Source organism: Centruroides sculpturatus, unplaced genomic scaffold (genome assembly GCF_000671375.1).
Source record: "Centruroides sculpturatus isolate CEXI.00-Female unplaced genomic scaffold, Cexi_2.0 scaffold430, whole genome shotgun sequence".
Lineage (NCBI taxonomy): Eukaryota > Metazoa > Arthropoda > Arachnida > Scorpiones > Buthidae > Centruroides > Centruroides sculpturatus.
In genome coordinates, this window is record NW_019384725.1 from 399,825 (window position 1) to 413,864 (window position 14,040).

General features: G+C 26.7%; 1 protein-coding gene across 1 annotated transcript in view; it reads right to left on the reverse strand.

Annotated features, from left to right (window-relative positions):
* The window catches only part of LOC111628098 (cationic amino acid transporter 2-like), a 9,593-nt gene extending 3,902 nt beyond the window's left edge, over nucleotides 1–5,691 (reverse strand). The window contains exons 1-2 of the mRNA XM_023371821.1: nucleotides 5,531–5,691; nucleotides 4,534–4,746 (exon numbers count right to left, since the gene is read on the reverse strand). Of these exons, the coding sequence (XP_023227589.1) occupies nucleotides 4,534–4,729 (196 nt within the window). The 5' untranslated portion in view covers nucleotides 4,730–4,746; nucleotides 5,531–5,691. The remainder of the gene's footprint in view (nucleotides 1–4,533; nucleotides 4,747–5,530) is intronic.
* Between the last annotated feature and the right edge of the window lie 8,349 nt (nucleotides 5,692–14,040).

Here is a 14,040-nt window from a genome sequence, read left to right on the forward strand (position 1 = left end):
GGAAAAAATATTCAAAGAAGAAGCCAATAAGGTGTACTCACAAGCATTGAAATATTTAAATGACTGCTATGATTTCAAAAATGCATTTTTTATTTTAGTTCAAAAATTTAATTTAAAAAATAATGTTCCAACTATACAAGACTGCTGTGAACTTGATAAATATATAAACAAAATTGACTTCAAAGTAAAAGGTGACAACGTTTTAATGAACTTTGCACAATAAAGGAAAGAGTAGGAAATTTGGAGGACAAGTTAAAAGCAGAAAAAAAATTCACATTTATGGGAATTTATACTAAAAAAAGAAAATTTTTCCAAACGTTTAGAGGATAATTGAATTTATACTTAGCATTCCAATTTCTAATGCATACATTGAAAGATGTTTCTCTTCAATGAATAACTTATGGTGGGATAAAAGGATATGACGTTAATCTGTTTCTTTTAAACAGATTAACACCAGAGAATGTTAAAGCTGAACTACTAACTTGCAGTAACAAAAATTAAATGTAAAAATTTTTACAAAGAAATAATAAAAAATAAACTTCTAGAAGCAGCTAGAACAACCAAAAATATGCCTTTAAGGTGGTAAATAAAAAATAATGTAATGCAATATTTATTTTTATATAATTTTTCTTAATTATTTTCATGTAGTTTATTATTATATGTAATCATTACTCATGTTACTTTTCAAATTTCTATATTTATATTATATATTGTATCTTTTGTAACTTAAATTAAATTAATATTACCATTGGTATGTGTTATTATTTATTATTCTTATCTATTATTCTTTATCTATTATTTTTGCAATTAATATTGACATTGGACTGTTATTAATTATTTTTGAATATGCCACATGTGATTATCGTATTATTTTAATAATCTATCATGTACAGTACATGTTTACCTTCTAATAAAAAATATTTATTTTTTACTCACAATAAAAAAAACCTAATTTTTTTATTTCTAAGTATAACATCCTAATTTTAAAATGTCCCGTCCCTCATCACCCAGCCACCCCATTGTGCCTGGCTGAACCCATAATGGACTTGCTTAAAAAGGCCCTCTTAGTGCCCACAGGGCAGAAAGAATTAACCAGGTCATCTATTTTGAAAAGGTGGCAACATTACCAGAGATGAACCTTGCTGCATGTCATATAGTAAATGTACTTATCCTCAAAAATGTTTATGCTTGGCAAAGTTCTAGACTTTGAATAACTGTTTAAATCAATAAAATGAATATGCTTCAATTAGAATAAATGTAAAAAAGCTAATAGAAAAAAAAATAAATAAAAAGATCAGATGATTGAAAAAGACAGATGGTAAACTGAAATTGTATGATACGTTATACATGCCAGATGATTTTTCAATGTGGTACTGTATGATAGGTTTGCCACCTCTGCACTAGCAAATTTAACTACAGCCAATAAATTTTAATATCAGAACATTTTCAATCTCTTAAAAGGCATATTTGGTGATTCTAAATGAAACATCATTTTGAAAAGATCATCACTTACAAATGCAAATATTATCTCGGATTTTCTGAACATTGGCGTTACATTGTAAAAAGCTTGAGATAACATTTACGTTGGAAAATGATGTTCTTTTTTAAAAGATGTTCCATTTAGAAGCACTGAAGATGGCCTTTAAGAGGTTAAAACATTCTGATATTAAAATTTGTTGGTGGAAATTAAAGACTAGTGTTTTAATATTCCATACTTTCAATTTGGAAGTGTTATGAAAATATGATATTTTTAATTATCAATCTTGTCTTTTAAATTGAAATAAAAGATCAAAATTTAAATATGAAGTGAACTAAAATTTATTATTGTATTGTAATAAATTAGATTTCTTAATAGAACATTAAATGAGTAATACTAGCCTGACATTATTTAATATTAAGATCAAAAGTTTAATCATCAATCATATCAAGTATAATATTTTGAAATCCATCTTATCACTTATAAAATGTGTCAATATATAGCAGAAAAAGAACTGACTATCACTGAAATAGATTTAAAACCAAGAATACCGTGAAGTGGGTGTAAGGATATGCGTTTGCACTCTCATAGCTCAAGCAAAAAAATGTGGAAAAAAAATATTATGGTAATTTTATTTTATTCATAAATGCCCAAAGCAATTTGTCAAATATAATAAGAGATAAAAGCTCAACTTTTAAACAATAAATGTAGCAATTTTTGTTTGTGTCCAAATTTGTCTATTTTAAATCATTATTACACAGTTAAATGGGAGATTTTTATAAATGGTTTTATTTGTGCTTACTGAGACTTCACAACAACTATTTGCTCAGAATCTTCACCATAGAGAACAATACTATTAGTAAAATCTTCTTGTTTTAATTGTCAAAGTATAATTTTTTAGAATATTTTTGTAGAATGACACAAAACATGAGACTATTGATTTGCAGTTTCATTAACTTTACATAAATAATATGACAGTAATTAATCTCAATTACTTATTCCATTATGCATCAATGCATTTCCTGAAATAAATCCTGCCAGTGCCACTATTCAAAACTAAAAGAAAGAGAACCCAAAAAATGATTATATTATTAATTTGATATATAAAAAATTAATTATTATATAAATAATTTTTACATCATAAAGATAACAGGAAATAAATTTATTTTAAATATATTTATCTAGGTTAATTTCATTTGATCTTTATTCCATCATAATCAGAATTTAACTAATTACTGGAAATTAAATAAATACACCAATTTCTACTATAAATTATATCTCAAATACACAAAATCATCATCTAATAAGTTTTATATAATTATAATGTATTTGTATAAATTATGAAAAAAAAATAAAATTATTTGCAGTGACATTTTCTATATTACATGTTACTTAAAATCATGTTAAAGTGATTAAAAATAATAATAATAATAATACTCATTACTTGAATGTGAAAGTTCTGTGCCTTATAAATTCATATATACAGTTGTACTAAATTTCAGATTTTTATTACTAGTCTGATTATTTAATATTAAAATCAAAACTTTATCAATCATATCAAATATAACATTTTGAAATCCATCATCATATAATGGTAAAATTTATATCTAGTTAGTTGAAATATGTTTTATTCTGTCCATAAAATACATTATAATATAAAACATTGATATCCTACTAAATACACTGCACATATTACAAAACTATTTTATTGCAAGAATACTAAATGAATGTACAGTATAAATGCAACTATTTCTCACACTAAGTTTGTTTTGTATCTCTTACATTATGTAAAAAGATGTTTTTGTTAAATAAAACGCTATCATGTTCTTCTTAAAAAAGCTCCTCAAACATAAATCCAGTTCATACGATTTTTCTTGGAATAAAAACGTTTTAGAAAACCAACATTTTCACACACACGATGCATTTTCTAAAAGTTTCTGCCTGAAAGCTCTTGTTTTCTAAAACTTTTCAATTCAAGAAATGTATTATGAATGAAACTAAATGCTACTGTTTCACTAAGAAATTCTTTTTGATTTTCAACAATACAGCAATTCTTTTTATATTAAACATTTACATGTCAAAAAAGTTGTGATAACTTCTAAAAAAGTTTGATTTTAAATACTATCAAAAACATTATGCAATTAACATATTTTGTTTAAGTAAAAATATTGTTGTATTTAGAAAAAAACAGAAAAGAAATCTTTAAACAAATAATGATGCATATGAATTACTGTATTAAGTTTATAACTATTAAAATGTAAACATTGCAATATAAAACATTATGATAAGATGGCTTCTCTGCAATATTGAACAATAAGTTTAGTGGATAGTTGTATTTGATAAACACGCATTCAGTTTTTTGTTTTAATTTTAAAACTGTAAAATCTTTACTGAATAAAAGTTGACAATATAGTTAATCTAAATAGAAAGAAACAATTTTAATTTAAACTTTAAAGCCAATGATGAAGAGTTTTCAGAGTTCTAAAAGGAAAAAAAACTTGTTTTTTTGTTTTTATCAATAAATCTAAAAGTAACTTTTTTCAAACTCAAACTCATATTGTTTATATCTTGAAAGTTCAGCAAATATATATAATATAAATACATATTGAGTGATTTTTAAACAAAGATCCTAGACAAAAAAATTCTTAAAAATGTTTTCTGAATCAATCTTTATCTTTCTTTCTTAATATATAATTTCTATCTTTAATAAATAAAGATTCAATTTCATACACACATATTAAAACAGTCAAATTCAACCATTAAAAGTTAATTTTGAATTTTAAGGATCATATGTTAGATATAAAACTAATGTTTAAACAGTTTTATGGATAGTATATCTTTGCATAATCATCTTCAATAATATTCACATATCATATATTATGTCTATAAGGAATATATGTTAGTAAATATTTTCTAATAGCTAAAATTTCACACTATAAAAGCAATTTGATTGAAAATAATAACATAGTGATCATCTCTCATTGCCGTTATCTCTAAATTTAGTCTATATTTTACCATTAAATCCCATAATAGTTATGTAGTAAAGAAAAACTTACCTAAGAAAGTTATATCAAATACATTAAGACATCTACTGAGTCGCGTTTCGTGCAAACCTCTTTCACTAAAATGCTTTGTCCTAATTAAAGAGGAGGGAAATTCATCAACATAAGCTCGTTTATAATTAGAAGCAAATGCTAAAAAGTTTTCTTTGGTGGATGAAAAGAAGCAGGTGATGCGGGAGATGAAACTCATTTTCTTGAAATTGACTCCTGAAATGTTACAAATGACATTTTAAAACGTTATCTGCATTTTATTTTATTTTTTTTTAAATGAATTATTTACATAAATAGCATTAATCAATGAGGTCAAATATCGAAACATTTTTATTTTTTTCTCATTAACCTTTGATCACCAGAAAGATAGGATTGTTTCCCTTCAAGATTATTATATTCAGTTCACGTGATAATTACAATGTTTTTCGACGCAAAATTAAAAAATTGTATCTTAAATTTTCCCCAATTAAATTATAACTTTTAAAACGAATATTGTATCCTTTCCGCATTTAAAAAAAAATATCCTAAAGACAATTCGTATGCAATTAATTGGAAATTTATGATTTGTATTATTATTAATTGACATTATATTCGTAGTATATTACAAGTAAAGTACACAATTAAATTGTAAATTTAAAAAAAAGGAGTGATGCAAAGTAATTTAATCAATTTTTTTAAAAATTTAACACGTGAATGATGTAAATTACAGCAACGTCGAGCAGCAAGGAGATAAACTATCCACGTAAATATCAAATATAAACTGAAAAATTACGTTAAATACCGTTAAAACATCCACATTAATCGAAATTAACTTTTTATAAATTAAACCGAACAGAGATTTTTTTTAAAAAGTTTATGTAATACACATCAAAACACGCGACAATGAATCATAATTCTATAACAATACAACGAATTTATGTGTCTATTACACATAAATGTGCGTAATAGATATATTAAATATACAGATTATCGATTATTACTTATAGTTTATTACTCGTACCTTTCGAAACTTTTAATCAAATGTTTCTCCTGTCATACGTGGCCATAACCACCTGTAGATACAGTACAATACAAACGCTCCTCTTACTTAATCACCCCTCTGTACAGAATGGTAACGTTCTCTTCCGAAGTGACTTATCGCTCATTTTGATTTGACATTATTCGACTAAATAAAAACAACAGAAGCCGGCTTCATTAGTTAACAAAACGTTTCATTTGTAATAAAAATTTCAAATTTAATTGTATTTTAATTTATAAATTCCATATTCTTTTCTTCCTATTAAGGTGTGGGGAAGACACGGGAAAATAATTTTCTATGTAAAGCGGGTTAATCGACACATATACTGATAATTACGTGTTGTTATCTTCTTTTTTTTTTCTTAATTGTATTATTAAAAAACAATGTAGAATAAATGAGTTTTCTTTCGATAACATTTTAAATGTTGCCGTGTATATTTTCGTTTATATTTTCTATGTTATTTAGAGGAAGAATAATATTCTTTCTACTCTTTCACTTGTAATTATTCCATACTGTACCCGACATTGAAGGTTTTGTCTAGATATTCTACAAGGTAAACCAGTATCATACACTAGCGATTACACATTAGAGGTAACATAGAAGCCAAATCTGGCCGGTGGCACATTTAATCCGGCTGGAGAACAACAATTATAAATAATAGAAATAGCCTTTATTTTGTATGCATAAAATATACACAATATTTGTGCCCGGCATGGCAATTTGACCCACAAATCAAAAGGTTTGGGCGCCACTCTACTAGTGTGTAAGACAAAATCGGAACTGTTAAGATTAAATTGTTGGCATTAAAAAAATAGGCCGGATTTGTCTATCGATCGGAGCACTCTGATAAAGAAAAAAATAAGAATAATTTTCTTTAATATGATTAATTATAGTAATAACTTAAAAAGTAAAAAAGGTTTTTAGAAAAACCTTTACAGTGGTGGAACTAAATAAGATATTAAAAGAAGAATCCTTCTGATTTTCTCATCTCAAGATTAACAAGGATTTTAAGATAATTTAAAGATTAATTTAACTAGATGTAAATTATGAAAACAGTAAATTACATAGTAATTGTATTGTTGTTTTGAATTGTAACCCTATAAAAGGGGTCTTTAATATGAATAAATTATTTATTGGAATTTTAAAATCCTTGCTAAAATTAATAAATATTTTTATTTAGATCTTAATTTATTTTGATTTAGAATTTTTTTCTTGTAGAGAAATAAATCAACTTATAATAAAAATTATCTTTAATTGACAATAAAAGTTTTTAAAAAAATAAAAATAAAAATGAACAAATGTTTTTGTAATAAAAAGTCTTTTTATTTTACTCCTAGTTGATAAAATTTCCTAATTAATTCCACTTCAAAAATTATTTGAAAAAAAATTATTTTTGAAAAAAAAAAGGAAAATCAAATTTAACTTTAAGAATAAATTAAGAATTTTCAACATTTCATCTAAAGTGAAGAGAATGAATTTTTATTAGAAAATTTAAAATGAATTTTCTCAAATAAATTATCTTAAAGATTATCTAAAAGAAAAATTAAAAATCTCCAGTGAGAATTTCCTGAATTGTAAAGATGTAAGTAACTTTATGTCTAATCAGCTGATTTTTAAAAGGAGATAATTCATTTTTTGAAGATTTAAATTACTGATAATCTATCATTTTACTGACTTGTTAATAAAAATAAACTTTTCTATTTGGAAAGGTTGTTAGTTCATGTTTATTTATTTTATTTTTGTTATCAGCAATTTCTCCTATTTCATTTTTGTTTATCATCATTCAAAATGCTTATCTCCTTTTTTTTAAAAAAATATTAAATATATTACATATTTGACAAGATAGTCTTATAAAGATTATCTTAAAAATAGTACAGACTGGTTTATATTCTAAAAATATATTTCGGTTAACTCATTTTTGGGCCATATTAACAGATTTAGCTTTGTTACTGACATCTGATGACAGAATTTGTAACTATTTGTTAAACAATGTAAAATTCTATTATAATTTCACCTTTTTATGTTATCTTTATAGGATTGAAAAATATCTTAATAAAGAAAATTCGATATTCAGAATGTCACTTTAGAAACAGTTTATCTATTTATTTATTTAAATGAATTCTGTTTGCTTGAAATTAAATATATTATTATTTTTTAATTAATTATTGATACAAAAATAAGCTTAAAGGTTAATTTATTATAAACGAATAAAATTATATTAAAACGATGTATCGGTCTGTTAATGAAAATTCAAAATGGAAATTTAATAATCTTTATGTTTATAAATAAATATTAATCACTTAGTAACATTATTAGATGCTAATAAATTACTCGCCTATTACAACACTTATTGTAAAATGCGAGTGATTAATTAATATTGTTATACTAATGAAGCGATGTATTATAATTAAAATTAATATAGAAGCCATTGAAAATAGAATTAAACATATATTATATGATAACTTGTCAGTATGAAGCAATTAAAATGTGAAATGTTTTTGATATGTGTGCAATCTGATAAGTTGTAAACTATTTTGTCAGTAAATATCGTAAATTTCATAAGAAAACTCTACTATTTTTCTATGTCCATCTGTGTATTTTAATTTTGTACAAGAAGTGGAGCAGTAAAATTTTAGAGAATTGAGTTAGCAGAATAATTCGAGACATTACCTTAGTGAAACAAAATAATATATAGTCCCTATATTAATTTAAGGAAAGAAAAAAAAATTGAACATTATAAACTGCTTGTTTTAAATGAATTTTTATGCATTTTTTGCAGTATTTTCATTAACAATCTGTTATAGTTTATACAGTTGTAGAAGTGCGAGTTATAGCTTTGTGGTGCTCAAGCAAATTTTAATTAGGGCCTTCATTTATAGTGTTCACTGTAGACATTTTTCTTCGGGAGAATTATTTTCTTATAAAAGATTGGTTTGGGGTTCCCTGTTGGTGGGGCACTAGGTAATTTTTTTTTTTGGTCCATAAGATAACGCGCCACTGAGTTATAGATAAAAAAAATTAAAGATCTAATACACTTTTCAAACCTCTGCCTTCATTCGTTGTTGCTTCTTCTCACGATTTCATAGAAATTTAATTATAATGTAACTTTAAAAATTATATTACAGAAAATGCTATTTAAATTTTCACAAAAAGCAATTTTATTTGCGCTTATCTGCTGAATGAGAATGACTGGAAATGTCAAATTTATAATCTACTTCGAAATCTTTCATTTTATACGTATTTGCAGTATTCTATATTATTCCTAGTTGAATATATTTATATAAAAAATTAATTTAAAAAAAATATTATACATTATAGGAAGCGGTTATNTATTTCCACTTTGATTGTTACTATCAAGATTGTAATCATCGGCATCATCGTTATCTTTTTCTAATGTTGACCAAATGTTATCACCAGTGTTATACTGTTTAATACACCTTTCAGTTGTTTTGTGCATAGAATCTAGTCTGCATGATATAAAAAATGGTCGATTGGAATAATTTCGTTAGTATCCATATCCAAAGAGAATTTGAGATTATTTTTTATAAAGTAATCATCCCTCACAATTAATTTCGTTTCAGCAATAAATTCTGTTTTGATTTTCTTAATCAACTTTTTTCTTCTAATTCTGGATCTATAACATAAATCCGACTTCATAATGATGTTCGCAGTTTCATTAGCAAATTTGGATTTATTCCGCCAAAAATCCTTCAGAATAAGATTTCTATCTTTAACTGATGCCAGTTCTATTTTTATTATATTATTAATGGAATTACTTTTCCCCAATGGAATTAAATGATCAATTAAAATATTTTTTAAATTAAGCTTAACCTCAATAAACTCCTTCAACTTGTCATCTGATTTAAAAGGAAAATTAATCACTATCAAATTCGTATCGTTGTTTTCATTAGTAATACTATCCAATTGGAATTCAAACATACCTTTCAAATGTAAGACTGTTTTCATTTTCTCTTCTCCTATAAGAATTTTTTGATTAATAGCTTTCATGTCTTCTTTAATTTGAATGTTGTCTACCTGTATTCGACTTATTTCCTGTTTAATCGCACTAATCTCCTGGTTTAGTAGTTCAAATTTACTCTGTATTAGCTCATAGATTGATTTTAACGAATATTCCGGTTCAACTGCGCCACCCTGATCGAACTGATCTGACGATTCAAAATAATCAATAATTCTAGATTTTCTTGACGTCCCAATGTTTTCTCTTATGTCTTCGTCTATAATATCATCGTCATTAATCACTTCCATTGCATGACTTGTATTATCAGAACAGGGTAATACTGCCTTTTTAGGACGACCGCGCCCCTTCTTTTGCATAGCTATTTGACTTGAGCCAGGAGGAGAATGTTGTAACGGACCGGGGTTAGTTTCTATTCCGGCCATAATTAGCAATATTAACAACAAATACAACGACATAAAACACATTAACAACCAAAAACATTAGGCTACAATTAAAAATAGTCAACACCACAACTACAGTTCACACAAGGTCAGGCGTAAAACTCACCCACACCGACGAAGTCCTATATGTTCTGTATGTATTTTAACAACTACTGACAACTTCTATTGTACAGTATAAAGTACTTATGATACGCTAATACATTTATATCTACAGCCATTAAATAAACGAAGATTAATTTAAGTAATTTAAATATTAATTATCATAAATTTTGTCAGAAGTTGAATTTACAGTAATCGTATCGACATAAGCAAAATAAGACACAGAAATAATCTATTAATATATTTAAATATATAAAGGAATAAGCACCGAAAAATGTCATACATAGACAATCAGAATCAAAGTTTCATTTATGGCAAGTGATCTACAGTATATTCTGCCAATAAAACAATGATTCTGTCACGACCGATGACAGAATCTGTACCAAATTCGACAATCTCGAATGCACTTTTCCTGTCAGTTTTGATTATACGGATGTGCGCTAGCAAGTGAAAAAATTATCAATGCGTGTGGTCCAGTGTGACCCATTGGCAGATTTACTGTGTTTCAAGCTGGAACACAGTAAATAAAATCTTATAATTATCACATTGAGCCAGTTATATTATTGGTTTTTTAAAGATATTATTTTTGTACCCATGTAACTGTTAGCATAAGTGTCATTTAAAAGAAATAAACAACCTAGTAGAAAAATTCTTAAACAATTTGTGATTCACTGTGTCCCATCCCCTATATATTAATATTAGCGGAGTGATTGAACCGCGCACCTTCTATTTGGTCATAAAGTAATAGAAGAAAATCGTGATAATAGGTATTTTAATAGCACGATTTCTATTTCCATTACGATGAAATAATAAAATTAAATGAAAAATATAACTGGACGTTACATAAGGAAAATAAATAGATAGTTTATGAGTTATTTCATTTATTTATTAACTCCAAGACCATTAATATGGCACATTGTAGACTGTATGCTGTTTTTTACTGTATTGTTCATCAGACCCGATTAACAATGGATGCTCCTATTCATACTATCCGTCTGTTCATGATTAACTGCGAAGCTCTGAATTGGATTCGAACTCGGATCCACAAGAGAGAGGAAGCCAACTAAGCACTTATCTAGTCAACATGATAAATTACGATAAAAATTTTTCTTCTATTGGAAAAAAAAAATTATAACGAAGAATTACTTTTTCTCTCGAACAATCTGTAAATACATAAATAAATAAAAGAGTAACAGATGAGAGAAACAAGAGACATAGCCATTATTGCACGAGCCCTATAACAATAATAACTCTAACTCTGAATAATAAATAATTTGGGAAAACAAGATATATCCTTTACATTTATTATTAAGTAAATATAAGATATCATACACATACAAAAAGAAGGATTTCACAAATATTTAAACTTTATCACATTTTTAAGATCAATACGCAATGTAATTAAGATAACTACGATACTTTTCTTTACTGTCTACAGTGCTTGAAAATTGATATAACATAATATATTAATTACATTAAAATAATATTAATGAATATAAATATAGATTTTAATATAATAATTCAAAATTAGACATAAAAAATTAATCTAAATCGGCAAATTTGAGTAGATTATTCTGAGTCTAAATGATGGTTTCACTGAATGAATTGAACTTATTTCTATTGAAATTTTGTTAAAATTAAATAACTAGCTTTATAAAATTCAGAACAATTTATGGGCTTTAATAAGTGTTAATTTAGATTATTAATATGATATGAAATTGCTGTATTTGCTGGCATATAAGGCGCACCCCATTCTCAGACTACTTTTTGGGAAAAATGTCGTCTTATACGCCATCAAATATGGCATTATACTTAATAGAATTTTTATATAATACTAATTAATTCGGTAAAAATGAATTTTGTATGCAAAAAATAAAAATAGATTAATTCGTATAGACCCTATAATTCTACTTGTACCACTTTCATCATTTCGTACTTTAGACGTATCTGGATTATCTATTTGGATCAATATTATAAACATTATAAATGAAATTCATTAATCGTAAATAAAATAAAAGGCCATAATCCAAAATAATAATTGAACGGTTCCTCCAATAATGTTGCCAAAATCAATTAATCTACGATAACTTAAGTTATAGAATCAATTAGAATCAAAGTAATGCCTTTAAGAGCAAAAATATTGCTGATGTTTATCAACCATGAAATTTCTGATAAAGTAATCACCAGAATCAATCGTGATCGATCATGTGACTCAGCCGTTCTGTCATCGCTTCACTGTAATTGACTTGCGTTTAGAAATTGTTCCTTCTCAGAAATATTTAGCCGGTGTTAGTGGTTCTCATTGGCGTATTATTCTATGGACAAAAAGGGCAACTGCCTGGAGCCCCCATCAACAGATGGCCCCAAATCGATATTTTATACGGAAATATTTTCTCTTCAAAAATCCCCGTAGAAAAATGTTTCAGACACTGTACACGGGCCCCTAATTCAAATTTACCTTGAGCGCCCAAGAAGGTATAACGCGCCATTGGTGGTTCTCGAAGAGATAATCCTTTAATTTCAGTATTTTTTCTAATTATTTGTGTAATGTAACATGTTACAGGGTATTGGTTTCATTAGTATTAAGTTAATCCATTATATTTGAACCAACAATATTGAACTAAAATTGAAAAATCATGTTGATTAGATCCATTCTAATGAAATTTGATACGAATCTTGAAAAATTGATTTGGAATATTTTTAGAAACCTTTAATAGAGTTTATTTCTTATTCGTTTCCAGTAGAAAGTGGAATAAAATGTTTTTATAAGGCAGGGGCACCAACTCTATATTATTATTGGGAGCCGGAAACCGTTTAGCTCCCAATAATATTTTAAGTGGGGCCGTGTTCTCCCCAAAATTGAAAGATAAAAACAGAGCTGGTACCCGTATTAATATAATAGTTAATGTAATTATCATTTTGATGTGAGATCTTCAAATTAATAATAATTTTCGATCGAAAACTTTCTGGTAGCATCCTGGAAGATCTGCAACTTTTGAAAGAACGGTACCATTGTTACTAGTTGTCGCCAGTCTATGGGATTTTCCGTTATTAGGAAAAAAAAATCTTTGTAAAAGTAACGAATATTTTGATAATAAATAATGCCAAAGGAAGTTTCTTTTTACACGAAATTTTAGTTGTAAAATTAAAAAGACAGCAAAATGTGAGCATTGTAGAAAAATATTAACGTATTTTTAAATTTTTTACACGGGATTAATTACTTATTCGATATCTTTTCCTTCTTTCTTCGCTAAACTTTTTTTTAAAGTAAATTTTTAATCTCATTCTATTTCATTTTTAATTCTTATTTACTTCTTAAATTGTGAGTTTTCAGTTTATTATCGAAGTTTTTTGTTGCTTTAAAGAGTGATACATCGTTTTTCCGATGCTCTAATAAAGCACAAAGCATTACGATTAGATATTTAATTTAACTTTTATAGGCCTATATAAAAGTCAAAATATGTTTGTTTGTGTATATGTTAGGTAAAGGGTTCCACATTGTTCAATTTATCCGTACCAAATTTGGCACGAATATTCTTCGATACCCTAGAGAAGTGTTTCTCAACGGGAGCGATATCGCCCCCATGTGGGCGTTTTTCCTTGTTGAGGGGCGATTAGTAACAATTTATATTTTGGGGGGGCGAAAAACAATTTTCTGGGCGATATAGTAAAACATTAAGAATAATTAAATATTTTATTCCTTATATCGTACAATAATTAAACAAATAACATTATACTAGTCACTAGTCTATTCAATGCGGTACGAATTTGGCGTTAGCCTTGGTCCTCGGCATCGGAATTTTGAAATGAAGGGGGCGAAATAGGTAACGGTTTTATTGAAGGGGCGATACTACGTTGAAGGGGGCGACGATTCTTTAGAGGTTGAGAAACACTGCCCTAGAGGATCCCTCCCCCTTATTAACTTAAGCCCGAGAAATTTTTTGTGTTTTGCAATTTCGTTATTGAATACAATT